We start from the raw sequence: 15,200 nt of genomic DNA on the forward strand, positions 1-15,200 counted from the left end.
GAGGTGGGCCCCCCATCCCAGGTCTGAGGCATCTGTTGTCAGGGACACCGAGGGCTGGGGCGGATGGAACGGGAGCCCCGCACACACCACGGACTGATCCAGCCACCACTGCAGGGAGCCTAAAATGTACTGGGGAATGGTGACAACCCTGTCCAGAGAACGCCTGGCCGGGCGGTACTGAGCAATGAGCCAGGACTGGAGGGGCCTCAGGCGGAGCCGAACGTATCCCGTGACAAACATGCAGGCCGCCATGTGGCCCAAGAGAGTCAGGCAAGTGCGTATTGAGGTCAAGGGCGCTGCCTGCAGTCGTTGTATGATGGCCGTCAAGATTTGGAATCTCGATAGAGGAAGAACGGCTCTGGCCAGGGTGGAGTCCAGAATGGCGCCAATAAACTCTATCCTCTGAGTGGGGATTAGTGTTGACTTTTCGACATTGAGCATTAGGCCTAGGCTCACGAAAAGTCGCTTGACCAAGTGGACGTGGCTGAGGACTTGTGTCTCTTGAGGATCCCCGGATCAGCCAGTCGTCGAGGTATGGAAATACATGTATGCGACTGTGGCGAAGGTGGGCGACGACTACAGCCATACACTTGGTGAACACCCAGGGGGCCATAGAGAGGCCAAACGGAAGGACCGCGAATTGATAGTGACAGTTGTTTACAACGAACCGAAGGAACCTCCTGTGGGGTGGAAAGATGGCTATATGGAAGTAGGCGTCTTGCATGTCGAGGGCAGCGTACCAGTCTTCAGGATCCAGGGATGGGATAATGGTCCCCAAGGATACCATACGGAACTTCAACTGTACCAGGTATCTGTTGAGCGCCCGCAGGTCGAGGATAGGCCTGAGGCCTCCCTTGGTTTTGGGGATCAGAAAATAGCGGGAATAAAACCCCTTGTCCCGCTCGCTTTCTGGAACCTCCTCTATGGCTCCTTTGACGAGAAGCGTTTGCACCTCCTGGAGGAGGAGTTCCTCGTGAGAGGAGTCCCTGAAGAGGGATGATTGAGGGGGACGGGAGGGCGGGTATGAAACAAACTGCAAGTGGTATCCAAGTTCCAACATGCGTAAGACCCAGCGGTCCGATTTAGCCAGGACCACGCAGGGAGGAAAAATGAAAGACGGTTGGAAAAGGGAAGGGACGGATCTGTGAGAGAAACTGGTACAGTGCCCTCAGGTGCTCCTTCAAAACGAAGGTTTCGGGCAGGAGGAAGGCTTGGAGGAGCTCTGGTTTTGTCCTCCTTGGTTGCCCGACTGTCTACGCCGGCCATTTCTATTTCGCCCTCTGGCGAAGTCTTGCCTCTGCCTGGGTTGGGGGTAAGGCTGATGTTGTTGCTGAGGCCGGAAGGGTCAACTATCAGTACTGGGCAAAAAGACTCCTGGAGAAAAACATAGACTTGCTCAACAGATCACATGCTGCCACATAAGTCTCCAGGGTTGGCGGCATCAGGATAGCATCCTGATGCAATCAACTAGATGTAGCCACTTCAGTCTGGTTGCAAGAGTGTTGATGCTGGCACCAGCGTTAACGGCCCCACATGAGAGGAGGAGTGCCTTGGAGAAAGCCTCAAACTCTAGTGCCCTCTATCTTCATCTGCAGGCTTGCTGGACTTTGGTGCCCGAGGTTCTCAACCTCCCAGATCCTGAGTCCTTAGACCTCACTTTCCAATGCCTCTTCCTCGGTACACGAAAGGGCAATCGGCCCTGAGGCTCAGCCAGACCTGGTGAAGCACTTCTCTCTGATGCAGATGCACGCAGTACCCGCTCTGAGCAGGCAGGTTCCGCAGATGGACACAGAGCTGTCTCCATCAGCAGAAACATAAGCCTGGTTGCCCTGTATTCTTGACTGTGGGCTTAAAGTCCTGGCAAATTTGGCACCAATCCTGAATGTGAATCTCTCTGAGGTACTTCAGACAAACGAACTGGTATCGGCTTTTTGCAGGAGTGATTGGGTTGGAAACCCAGTGACCAAGCACGTCCCGGCACCAGTACCAGTACCCAGCAATGGGAAACCAAAGTGTTCAAAACACTTATAAAAGAAAACCTACGTCTCTAACTTTTAAAACTACTAAAGTTGTTAAAAGAGTATCAACTATATGCAGAATATAACTAGGGAAAACTTGCAATAGCAAGATGACAGATCCAACAACCATCACAGGCTATAAAGAAGGAACTGGCAGGGGGTCAGGACAGCTCTGCCCTTTATACCACCAGATAGCAGTGTGAGGCAGAAGATGGCGCACGCGCTGCCCTAATGAGTACTGAGAAGGGAAAAATCTCCAATGACAGTACACAGAGTCCACACACACCTGAAGTGGAATGGACATGTGCAATCACTTGAAGAATAACCTACAACAATAAATGCTGATGGAAAAAGGTGTAAAAGGGAGACAAAGACTGAACTAGTTGTCATAACTTTCCTACTCAGATCTGAACCTTAGAGTTCAGAACATAAGATGCTAGCATGAAACCTCCAAGCTTAATTACCAGCTTAGATCTGATATCGCTGCCACCAGACAGGAATTTCAGTGCCTGCCTCACTCTGGTCTCCCAAAACCTTCCCTGGGACCCCAAACTTGGATCCCTGAGTCTCCACAACAAAGGAAATAACCCACTTCCCTTCTACCTCTTTTAACTCCTCCCAGCTCCCCCCCTGGGTTACCCTGAAGAATCACCCATTGTCAATTTCCTTGAAACAAAACAAGAGAATCCAGTTCTTTCACTCTCGTTCAGAGTCCCTGCAAAGGTTAAAGCTTTAGCAGACTCTACACAAAGAATTTCCACCTCCAGTCTTTTCCCTGAGAGAGACCTATAACCTAGGCACGAGGCAGAGATTCTCCATCCCGCCTGCCTCAGCTAGCAAAGAAAATCCAAACAAAGTTTAAAAAGAAAGCTATATACTAAATTAAAGAAGAAAGACATAAAAAACTGATCTCTTGTCAAGGTGACAATACAGGGCAATTGCTTAAATAGAAAAATGAATGAACACCCTTATCCAAAAGATATACAATTTAGAACAATTCCACAAATCTCAGCACATGTAACTACCAAAAACATATAAAAAACCTAATTGTTCGTACCTTTGTACTTACACTTGGAAACAAGAAGATAGAAACTTGGAGAGAGACAGTTCACTCTCAGAGCCCCGAAGAGCAACAGAGAGACAATCAAACACACACCCAGAAGTTCCCTCCCTTGAGATTTGAAAAATCTTGTTTCCTGATTGGTCCTCTGGTCAGGTGTTTGGTTACCCCTTTGCAGGTGAAATAGACATTAACCCTTAGCTATCTGTTTATGACACTAGTCCAAACAAAAAGGTCTATTGATATATCTCAAAGTCTGCATTAAGATGATGCCTGGTAAACAAGAGAAGTGTGGGACCAGAAATCAAATTAACCAGAATTGGCATGCTGGAAATTAGGTCTAATTGGTGAAAAAATAAGGACAGGATGGGCTATGTCACCCATCATTCCCTTTTGTGGTCCTTTAATAAAAAGAGACTTGGGGAAGTGGGAAATACGGAAGGATGGAATTGAGCGCAACAATTGCTGACTGAAAGAAGGGAAAGGAGCCAGCTTCACTATCATGGTTGCCACCTCCATCGTCTCCTGGCACCCAAGCTAACACTATTGTGCCTTGTTTTCCCGATCTTGAATGATGTCCTGACCAGATCAGAACAGAGAGAGGGACCAGCTGACATTAATACATTTCAGGTGGTGATTCGGATTTAGACATAACCGGTAAGATTTTTGTCCCTGTCCCCCTCCCTCATGTGTCCTTTTCCTTTCCCACCTTATTTTTTTCTCTTTCCTATCCCTCTCCTTTTTCCTTCTGCCCAATAAGAATCTAGCTTATGTATGTTTCACAACAACGCTGTAAGCCTCTGACTAGAAAGGCTGCTAAATGAAATGCCTTAAACAGTCCAATGCTGGTACAAGTTTGCCAGGTCTCAGAGTGGCTGATAAAACGATGTGCTGTGTCTGTGTTGTTCCAAAAGTGAAACTGCAAGTGAAAGTCAACACCTGAGACAGAAGCTGCATTTTTCCCTCTGTCTTTGCTGTTCTTTTCTCTCCGCCTTTGTGTGTATTTGCATTTCTTGCCTTCTAGGAAACGGGATCAGACTTTAACCACAGCATTGACAGCTCCAGCCCATCTCATCTGACTTCTCTTTTCCCCAAAAGGACAATTACCAGCTTTAATACCATCTAAAAGACTGTCAAACAAGGAATTTTTTCCTTCTAAAACTCTTTTCCACCAAAGGGAAGGGGAACATTGAGATATGGCCAACATGAAAGCATTACTTAATACTTGACATTTCAAATGCTTTAAATTTTTCCTTTTTCCCTTTGTATCCATAACCCTTCTATTAAAATGATTTTTAATGGGTGTTTGACAAAATACAAAGAAAGCTGAAGTCTCTGTACACAAATCCCCAACCTTTTTAAAAACCATTTAATGTTGGACAGGTTCAGGGTCATGTTTAACTCATAAAGTCCGCATATTCCACCTAAATTAATACAATAAGGAGGTGACCCTTTCCTGCTATAGTCTAAAGCCGATGAGGAAAAGGAATATTCCTCTTCCAGTGGAGGAGCAGATTTGGCAGGAGTCTCAGGGCATGATCTGAATAGATCCCTTGCTGGCACCAAATACGTAACCTATACAGAGGATATGGTGGTGGTTGGTGCCACTGGATGTATCTACAGAACATAAAATCAGTGACTCAGGGAGGGTGGATACCATTAGGTCTCCCAGTACAGTAAGTCTCAAAACCATGAGTAATAGTTGGCACTGGAATAGTTGGCGCTGATGATGTTTCTATCGATAGAGTAGGTACTGGTACAGAGAGTCCCAACGTTGAGCTGAAGCCTGAAGGTAGGGTCCTGAAGGTAGTACAGCAGAGTAAGCACTGGAGACAGCATGATGCTACTTTTTAGTAGGTACCAAAGTATGGAGACATGAATTTTTTCGGGTGCCAGGCTCTGTGTTAGCATAAGCTGAGATAAAGTGAAGCAACCTCTGCCCATTCTTTTTACTAGGTTCCTCAGACTGTGACCTCTCCTTGTGCTCATTAGAAGAGCGATGTCCCATCAGCTGATGATGAGGACTTGAGAGCATGAACATGAGAGCATGAGGAGTGCTTTGGGAAAGCAGAAGACTGGGAACCAGCCACAAAGCTAGTGCTCACTGGGGCACTTCTGGAGGAAGACTGCACAGATCTGGATGTGTCTTGTCTCTCCTAATCAGAACCAAGTCTCAGGACTTTGTCCAGAAGAAAAAAAGTTCCAGGTAACCTCTCTTGCATTGTGTCCATTGAGAAAATAAATGAAAAACAAAACATTTCTCCAGTATACACCACTCACCAAAGCAAAATAAACAACCAGAATGATCACCACCAAGGAGCACAGTAGCCTCAATATTTAAATCCTGGAGATTTTTGCTCAGCCATAAGGCGCTGAGGCCTGGTACCAGGTAACGAAAAAACAATCAAACAAACAAAAAAACGCCTAGAAAAAAAAATACCCTAGTGGAAACACAATAAACCTACACTAACTACTAAAACTACACTAAAGAACAACTATATACAATAACCTTTGTTGTAGATACGCAAGTGTGTAAGAGATAGAGATGTTACTTGCAGTTTCATATCACAGATACAGATATTAGAAAGGAACAAAAAGATGGCTGGCCCCAGTCAGCCCTTTATGTCCTCAGAAAATGGGGCACGTGGGTGCTCTGTGCACAAGTGCAGCCCCAACTAACACTGCTGGCAAAAAGATTCTGAGTTTGAGTGCACCAAGGGTAAACACCTGAAGAACTGTAGATGCTGACTGCTTTTGAAAATTATTGTCTTTAGAATCTAGGTGCTGGGATACCCAATATATGTATGGTTGCAACCCTGATTAAAAAAAACATGTTTGGGCAGGTGATGTACATAGTACAGCATGATATGTATGGAGATTATCCAGTCAATCTAAGGAGGATTTTTTATTTGAACTTTTAATATACCTGTGCAGACTTAAAAGTGATAAGCATTCAAAACAACCTAGCACTGTGGTATGACTGTAAAAGCAGCTTATTTCTTACGGTTACCCTCAGGAGCTAGGTCACTCAAACATCAATATGAAACACAGATATTAGTTAATCCACAAATTACAGTTCTATACTATGTCCTCTTTTGCTTACTTCTGAAATTTAGATGAGATATTAAGTTAACATGTTTCACTCTGCATAAGTGGTGCCTGATATGTTTTTATCAGTTTTTAAAATAGTCTTCAGGACTTTCAGAAATATTTAGGATACAAACAACAAAACATGTCATTTACATAACACTTCTCATTCATAGATCTCAAAGGGAGTACATTTCAGTGGGAAAATCTTAGGTTGCAGAATGTTAAAGACCTAATTAAAAACTAAAAAAAAAAAATAGGAGGGGTTATTTTGGCTGATTGTTTTGTATGTATATTTATAATGGACAGTTCCATTAGTTACAAAAATAGGGTTACTGTTACTGAACAAAGACTAATCTGCCAAAATACTCTAAATATTAAAGGTCTATACTCTATTTTTCAAAGCTGAAGGCAGCAGAACTCTGGATTCTGAAAAGGAGGAGGAAGATAGATGATGCATAGAAGAGGGCATAATGCCAGCTCCGTGGCATTGTCTGAAGTTCTGCAGGGTTGGAAGTCTGTTAAGTTTTGATGTATGGAAGGAGAAGAGTCATTCTCCTTTCCCTAGGTAGTGGATGTCTGCACATAAATTGCTACTGCCTAAACCAGTAGCAGCTCAAGATCCATGCCTGTCTCCACTTCTGTGATGGGGATTTTGTAGAGACGCTCATAGCCTACCAGTTGTATATATTTTACAGGAGTCACACTGTCAGTTCAAAAGAGGGAAGAGGAGCATAGATTGCCGTCCCCTGGATCTGCAGATTTAGGAGGGCCACATTCACCCTCAAAGCTGTCCCACCTACAGGGAGCATTTCAAGGTAACTGCAACTTTTCTGGAGTGCCCACCTCCGCGTCCCAGCTTCTTTCTGAGGTGTCAAAGGGTATAATTTGACCCTAAATTAATTTTATGTACATTTTCAAAACTGTTTCTGTTTCACAGCCACTTATTTAAGTCACATTTCTACTATGAAAGAATGGTCTTTTCCTTTATTTACATTCCTTGAGTTTTGTGCATATAAAAGCAAATAGGCATTACTGCTTACAAGCAAGCATAGAGAAAGAAAGAATCGAGTATGCAACTGCACAAAGTCTACCAGCTCACCTCATCTCAGCTCTAAAATTTGGTCATTTTAAGCAACTTATACTAAGAGTTAGGCAATTTTTCTTACTCTTTTTGGTTTTATGCTCTTAAAACTCAAAAGGTTAGTTTTTAAACCCAAATTTTGGAAGTAGTAGGACAAGTTACACTTTTCAATACTAAAATTAAAGGTACCAGTTACAGATCCACAAACAGAGGACAAATACATACTCATAAATTTGGTTACCATGTACTCAATACTCGATGTACATTCACCAGCAAAAACCAACATACCTGTCTAATCTTTTTGACTATTAACATTTGCTAGAAATGCCTGATCTATTAAATGTCTGATCTAAGATTTCTCACAATTTCCCATAAATCCCTAGAAATTGTGTGTCATGGATATTGTCATGATGCTTGCTCTGTCATTTAGTAACACCATGTTAAATAGAGAGATCTGATGACTACTACTGTGTGGTACCTCTAAACAAAAGCTCACTGTTATAATGTTTATTGTTTGGTTTTGATATTTACTTGGCATCAATTTACAAATTTGTTAGTACTTCCTAAATAAACAGTTAAAAAAAAAAAAGCTTCAAATAAAACTATGTCTTTCATACTGAAGTCATTTGGGCAGGATGGTACCAATTTACATGCCCAATTTATTTTTGCATTAACTGGCATTTTCAGAGTAAATCCAGATAAGAGAATAGTTGCCATAAAGAAATCCACAGGGAAGGGTTATGTCTACAGGTTTGTCTTGATCTTAATTTTTAAAACATTTTTTCTAATGTATTACAATGGAAAATGAAGATACTAAATTAAATTCTGATTTCAGCACGCAGATCCGGACAAATTCCTCTGAAACTGACCATACACATTTATTATATTGGAATTCATTTAACAAATTATTTCAGAGGAAAATTCATTTCATTTGTCTGCTTCACAAAGATAGACAAATATAAGAACTTACCTGGATGTGACATATTTTTCATACATTTCCTCTCTAGCTTTTTTAGCATCCTCCAACTGAATCTGAAGTCTCTCAAGGCGATCTTCTTCATGGGCACAGCGAACACTGAGCTCCATGTTCTGACGATTAAGGTAATCTTTATCCTTTTGCAGCAAATTAACAGACTGCTGTAAAGTTGCCAGCTATAAAGAAAAATAAGACTGATATAACAGACTTTTTGTCTTGAATTTCAAGTTATTTTTTAGATTTAATCATATATACATATATTTCCATTATAAAAAGTAAATATTACTTTTTCCCTTTTAAATTTGCCCAAATTTAAAACACTAATTTCACATTTAAGCTTAATATGGACTTTCAAACTTGAAACGCAATTCTACTTTAAGAAGGGACTCTAAAAATGGAACTGGGTGTTTCACATTTATGGTGGCTCAATTTCCTGCTCAGATTTGCTTTCATTTGTAACCTAACCACCAACCCTGGAAGCTCAACCTGAGATCTGAAAAATCAACCTGAATTCTTTTACTTCATTGCATCATAAACAGTTAGAGTCTTCAGGTCAAATTGTGCCCTCATTCCATCTATGCAACCACAATGCCTGCAATGAGATTGTACAGATTTAAGTGAAATTCAGTAAAACAATTTTATTTGGATGATGCACAAGAAGGAATTCATGTCTTTCTGCAGTACAAACGGGAATAAAAAGTAGAAAAACGTTATTGTAATCACTAAGCAGATACATTTCTGAACACCACAAAGAATAGGTTTTTCTCAGCAAGAAGCAATTTTTATATAGTAATTTTTCAGAGTCGAACTGCATCTTAAATAGGTGAACCCTTCCCACTGACCCTAGGCACTTTATTCTTGTTCTTTATCAGGTGCCTATTTTTTTTAAGCTCTCATTTCAAAGCTTTGCCATCTTAACACAAAGTATGTGTAAACACTTTAGACTAAGTTCTTCTGATCAGGAAGCATCTTCTACTATGTATCGGTAAAAGACCTAGCACAATGGGGCCTTGATCCATGTTGATGCACCTAAGTGAAAACACAGCAATGAAAACCACGTGCCCAATCTGATGAGCAAAACAAGAACAAGTTTTTGGCCTTTGTTATTTCACAAATTAATATTTGGGATAGAAAACATGAAAATAAGAGTGATTACTCATCCTACAGTAACTGATTCTTCAAAATGTGCTTTCCCCATGGATTCCACTTTTGATGTACATGCACCCTACACAAGCAAGATCAGATTCTTTTAGTCAGCAGAGTCTGCTGGGGACCGTACCTGCTCCCTAAGTGCCCTCACATGCTACCTTCCCCACCTTAGGCCACATAGTGCAAAGCTGGACCAAACCATTCCTCAGTCAACACAGAATTCCAGGGGAGAACAACTCCATAGTAGACAGCAAGGAGAGCCGGTTGTGGAATGTATGGAAAACACATCTTTAAGAATCACAGTTCCTGTAGGGTACATAAACACAGGGCCAGCTCCAGGGTTTTTGCTGCTCCAAGCGGCAGAAGAAGGGGAAAAAAGACAAAAAACAAGCCACTAGTGTGACTGGCGGCAGCTCCACCATGCTGCTTTCTTCTTCGGCGGCAGGTCCTTCCCTCTGAGAGGGACCGAAGGACCCAGCGCCAAATTGCCGACAAAGAGCCCAACGTGCTGCCCCTTCCTCTTGGCCGCCCCAAGCACCTGCTTGCTGAGCTGGTGCCAGCCCTGAATAAACATTATTCCTTCAAGTAATTGTCCACCCAGATTCTACCCTGGGTGACTAAACACACAGTTGTTTGTTTTTGCTTGAAGGTCAGTAACAGGAATCCTACTTAAACAATGACTGCAAGACAGCACAAATAAAACAGGCATCCTGGAAACCTCTATTAAAGAACAGCGTCATGTAAACATGTGGCTCAAGTTTCACATAGTGGGTCTACAAATTTTCTGGTATAGGGACATTCTAAAACAGGCAGCAGAGGCAGCCTGCGCTTTAATGGAATAAACTCTGATGAGGTGGCTCTAACCTGCCAAACTCATAACATGTTCTCATATAGGTGGAGGTCCGATTTGGTAACCTCTGAGAGGATACAGGTTGCACTTTAACTCTATCAGTAAAGGCCACAAAAAGTCTGGATGTGTTCCTGAATGATTCTGTTTCAAGTAAAGAGACCGTGTCCATATAATAAAGTGTGTGAAGTGTAGCTTCCCCGGCTTGCAATGAGGCTTGAGAAAGAAAACAGGGAGGTGACTGGATTGGTTAGTATGAAACACTGGAAAAACTTTGGGCAGGAACTTGAGATAAGGTCCAAGTGTGACTCTATTCTCCTTAAACACGGTATAAGTGTCAGAATCTGTTCTACACTTCAAGCTGATGTAACAGCAGTTTTCATAGATAAGAAGAAAAGGGATAAAATAGGTAAGGCTGCTAAGGGCTCAAAGGGGGAAGCCATCAGTCCTGCTAATACTAATAGTGAGGTCCTACGAGTGGGCTCCCACACTGGAAGAAAAAGGCTCTTCAGGAATCTTGCCACTTTAGGGTTCAAAACTACAGTACAGACCTGGGTAAGATGGTGGTATACAGATATTGCTGCTACTTGAACCCTTATGGAGTCAATGGAAAACCCAGATTGTTTCAGAGCTAGCAAACAGTTCAACATTGCTGAAATGGGTGACATAAAGGGAGAAAGCTGATGCCAAAATAATCAGAGAGAAAGCCTCTTCCACGTAATGCTGAAAATAAGTCTGTCTAAAGGTTTCTTGCTTTGTTCATCTTCTTTCAGTGGACATCATGTAGCCAGTATCCCAGCTGTCAGAAGTAAGGATGCTGGATTCAAGTGTAGGATCCTACCATTGTTCTGTGAGAATACATCAGGCAGAACAGGTAAAGTGATTGGGGAAGTGGCTGTGAGGAGCAAATACCAGAACTGCCTGGCCCATGCTAGGGCTATCAGAATGATCAGTTCTGTGTCTTGCTTCACTTTCTTCAGTACCCTTAATATCATGGGAACTGTTGGAAAGGCATACATCAGTTCCAACTGTCCACAGGATGAAAACGGCATCTGACAGGGAGGATAAAAATATGCAGCCTGGATTAATTTGAGGGTGCAAACTGCACATACCACAAACAGATCCTTTGTTCAGCATATCTTTAATAAATGAAATTGGTAAATCATATCCATAAGGACAAAAAGACTATTAAAAACCCAAATTATTGAAAAAACTAAGGTAGTTCCACAAAAGATACACACATACAACATCAAAGTCCCTAAAGTTGTTATACTCACAAACTTCCAGAGACCACTGAAAACACAGATAAAGGTAGCCAGTGGGATACACAAAAAGTGGGATGTGACACACCAGTTTACATGTCCTGTCAAGCCTAACATGCCCACTAGGGTTGGGTACACAACTTCTTTATATACCCTTTTCCCATTCTACCCACATATGTCCAGGACCATATTTAATGAGATTTCAGCTCTCCTGTGTGTGTGTGGTATTCCAGAGAACCTTGTTCGGTAATCCAGCTAACCATTATTAAACTTCCAAGGTTGGCATAAGTCATTAACATTCACCCCTTTCCCAATACTTTAGATACATCAAAGCACTTAGCTCCATGGATACATGTACCCCTAAGTTTCCCACCAAAACTGCTACTCTAACTTTTTACTTCTTTAAGATTAGGTTGTTTGTCACAAGCTGCATTTTTCTAAATCTCCTAACCTTGGGTCAAGTCCTCATCCTAAATTTTATGTTGCCTCTTGCTAAGCCTACCTGAATAATATTCCTCATTTCATATGCTTCCCTACTTGCATTTCAACTATACTAATCACTTTTAATAAAGCAATTTAGCCAGCAGCAAATAAATTAAGCTTGCTTCATAACCTCCGTAGAGTTGGCTCATCTGTCAACAAATGGTGATTTAAAAAAATTAGATTTATTGACTTCTTAAATTTAAATGTATTACAGTTTTTATTTTTAAAATAAATCTATTAAATTACATTTGACATTGAAGTCTACACTTCTTATAATCTATTAAAATAATTTAAATTAAAACACAAAAAATATTAAGCAGTACATGTTTGCTGCCAAATTTTAAAAAAAGTCAAAGTCACTGAACTGGTGGAAGTTACTGGCTAAGTAACTGGAACCTGAGATTACTGAAGTGCTAAACCAGCTTTGGACAACAGAAGCCTCTTTTGTAGCTGCAGAGATGATATTTTCTTCTTTACAGTTTATTCAACGAGATCTGCTCAAAGTTAAGAAACCAGGAATTGAAAAAGCAGTGAAGCTTATTTTCGTCTACCAAATAGCTAAACAAAAACTAGGTGCAAGATCTTCTAGTTCTAAAATCTTGAAGGACACGGTGATCAAAAACAATGAGTTCAGTTCACTGACTATAGATCAGTGGTCACCAACCGGTAGATCGCAATTTATCAGTCAATCGCAGAGCCTCTGCTAGTCGATCACAGTCTCCGGCTGCTAAAAGTCCAACGGCGCAGCAGGGCTAAGGCAGGCTCCCTGCCTGCCCTGGCCTCGCTCCCGGAAGCAGCCAGCACATCCCTGAATGGGGGGAGGGAGAGGGATGAAGGTCTCCATGCGCTGCTCCTGCCAGTAGGCACTGCCCCCGCAGCTCCCATTGCCCGGGAATGGGGAACTGCGGCCAATGGAAGCTGCAGGGGCAGCCATGGAGCCACGTTACCCCCCCCCCCACACCCCCGAAGAGGCCACAGGGACATGCCCACAGCTTCCAGGAGCAGTGCGGGACCGGGGCAGGCAGGGAACCTGCCTTTACCCTGCTACACCTCCACCCAAGGTAAACACTGCCCAGTGGGAGCCTGTACCCCTGCTGCACCCCAACCCCCTGCCCCAGCCCTTAGCTCCCTCTCAGAGCCAGCACCCCAAACCTCCACCAGCACCCCAATTCCCTGCCCTGAGCCCCCTCCTGCACCTAAACTCCCTTCCAGAGCTTGCACACACTCCTGCATCCCAAACCCTTGCCCAGACTCAGACCCCTTCCACACTCCAAACCCCTCAACCCCAGCCCAGAGCTCACACTCCAACTCCCTGCCCAAGCCCAGTGAAAGCGTGTGAGGCTGAGTGAGAGCGAGCGACGGAGGGAGGAGGGATGGAGTGAATAGGGCGGGGTAGATTCAAAAAGTGACCTTGTGCTTAAAAAGATTGGAGACCACTGCTATAGATAATACTTCTTTGTTTAATAAATTAGTTTTAAATGCACAACATGTATAGATGAACTTTTTTCCTATGTAACCAGCACATAAGGTAGTTTTATTTATTAACAAAGTTTAAAATAATGTTTTTGTGCATTTTTAATCAAATTTCACTCAAATACAGCTTGACACCAACTGTAAGCAAAAAATTAAACACCTACCGAAAAGTTATGCTATATAATTGCTCAAATAAATATATAAAGATATAGTGTATCCTCCTGGTTAGCAAAAGGAAACACTCAAATTTTATGTAAAGGCTATATTTAGTTTAAACATATGTTGATTCGCACAGTTACCAAGTGGTGAGAATCAACCTTTCTCTGGGAAAATAATGAAAAAGTACAAATGCACATGACTGAAATTAATATTTAAAACAAAGGTTCCAGGCTTGCTGCTCTAAAACAAGATTAAAATCAGACTGATTTAAATCAATCGACCCTGTCAGCTGATAGGGAACATAGTCTTGAATCCTCTCTGGAACATAAAGTCTGATGTTTGTTCTGGTCTTTGACAAGCATATCTATTCCAAGACATCCCCACTTGCAAAAGATGTCTGTAGGATTGAGACTTTGACAGACCACTTGTGGTTGTTGGAGAATTGCCTACTGAATTGATCTGCCAAGGTGATCTAAAGGCAAGGAAGGTACAGAGCCACCAGTACCATTTAGTTCAGAATGTACAATTCCACAGTGATATGGCTTCTTGACTAAGTGGGGATGGCCTTCCTTCTCCTTGCACATTGACATAATGCACAGGAGTATTGTCGTCTGTCAGCACTTGTATTGTGGATCCCTGAAGAAGAGGCAGACTCACTTTGTATGCCAGAGAGATGGCTCTGAGCTCTTGAACCTTTATATGGAGACAGGCTTCCTGAGGGGAACACAGTCCCTCAATTTGAACATGTTTGTCATAGGATATGGCTGTCTCTTAGTGCCCCTTTCTGTTCAAGAGTGGCCCCACTGATGCTCCTTGCTTCAGTTTTCTTCCCTGAGGTGGATCACCTTGGCTTTCCACATACAGACTAGTTCTGTACATATAGTTGGTCCTCTAGCCAAGTCAGAAACAACCTAATTATTTCTGGGAGTAACAAGAGAACAATTAAAAGTCTCAGCCAACAAAGATTCTTCCATCCTTCATAGGCTTCTCTTCAGCCCTCCCTCTGGACCCTGTTTCTCAGCCACTTTCTGAGATATCTTTGAGTCTTTTTCCTGCTCTGGTATAGCCCATTCGACACCAGGCTGATTCCTCTGGAGTACCTGGCTTCCTGCAGACCCTAGTTCAGAGCCTTCCAAAAGAGTTTGTTTGTTTTCTGTGTCTCTAAATCCCAGCTAATTAATTATGGCACAGGTGGGGCCAAGAAACAAACAGATGGATACAGAAAGATGGAGGAGTACAAGGAAACAAAGAGATAATATTGGTCAGCATGATTGACAGAGGTTTAAGTACACAAGCAGCCTAATTGTTGTCTAGTTTTTTGCAGACATACCAGCAAAGGACAACATTTGAAGAGGGCTTTGAAGGAGAACAACCAAAAGGCCTTGTGAGTGTTTGCAGAGAAATGCTTTCAAGCACTCAGGTGCAACCTGGGAGAAAGCAAAAAAGTGCTTGTTTGAAAATACAAAACATGCGTAAGAGTTAACCTTACTTTAAAAGGGGGAGGGATAGCTCATTGGCCTGCTAAACCCAGGGTTGAGAGTTCAATCCTTGAGGGGGCCACTTAGGGATCTGGGGCAAAATCAGTACTTGGTCCTGCTAGTG

General features: G+C 42.5%; 1 protein-coding gene across 3 annotated transcripts in view; it reads right to left on the reverse strand.

Annotated features, from left to right (window-relative positions):
• PIBF1 (progesterone immunomodulatory binding factor 1) overlaps positions 1-15,200 on the reverse strand; it is a 198,878-nt gene that overhangs the window by 161,526 nt on the left and 22,152 nt on the right. For all 3 annotated transcript variants that reach the window (XM_075061550.1, XM_075061551.1, XM_075061552.1), the window contains one exon: positions 8,220-8,401. In XM_075061550.1, coding sequence (XP_074917651.1) covers positions 8,220-8,401 — 182 coding nt within the window. The remainder of the gene's footprint in view (positions 1-8,219; positions 8,402-15,200) is intronic.

Source organism: Chelonoidis abingdonii, chromosome 1 (genome assembly GCF_003597395.2).
Source record: "Chelonoidis abingdonii isolate Lonesome George chromosome 1, CheloAbing_2.0, whole genome shotgun sequence".
Classification (NCBI taxonomy): domain Eukaryota; kingdom Metazoa; phylum Chordata; order Testudines; family Testudinidae; genus Chelonoidis; species Chelonoidis abingdonii.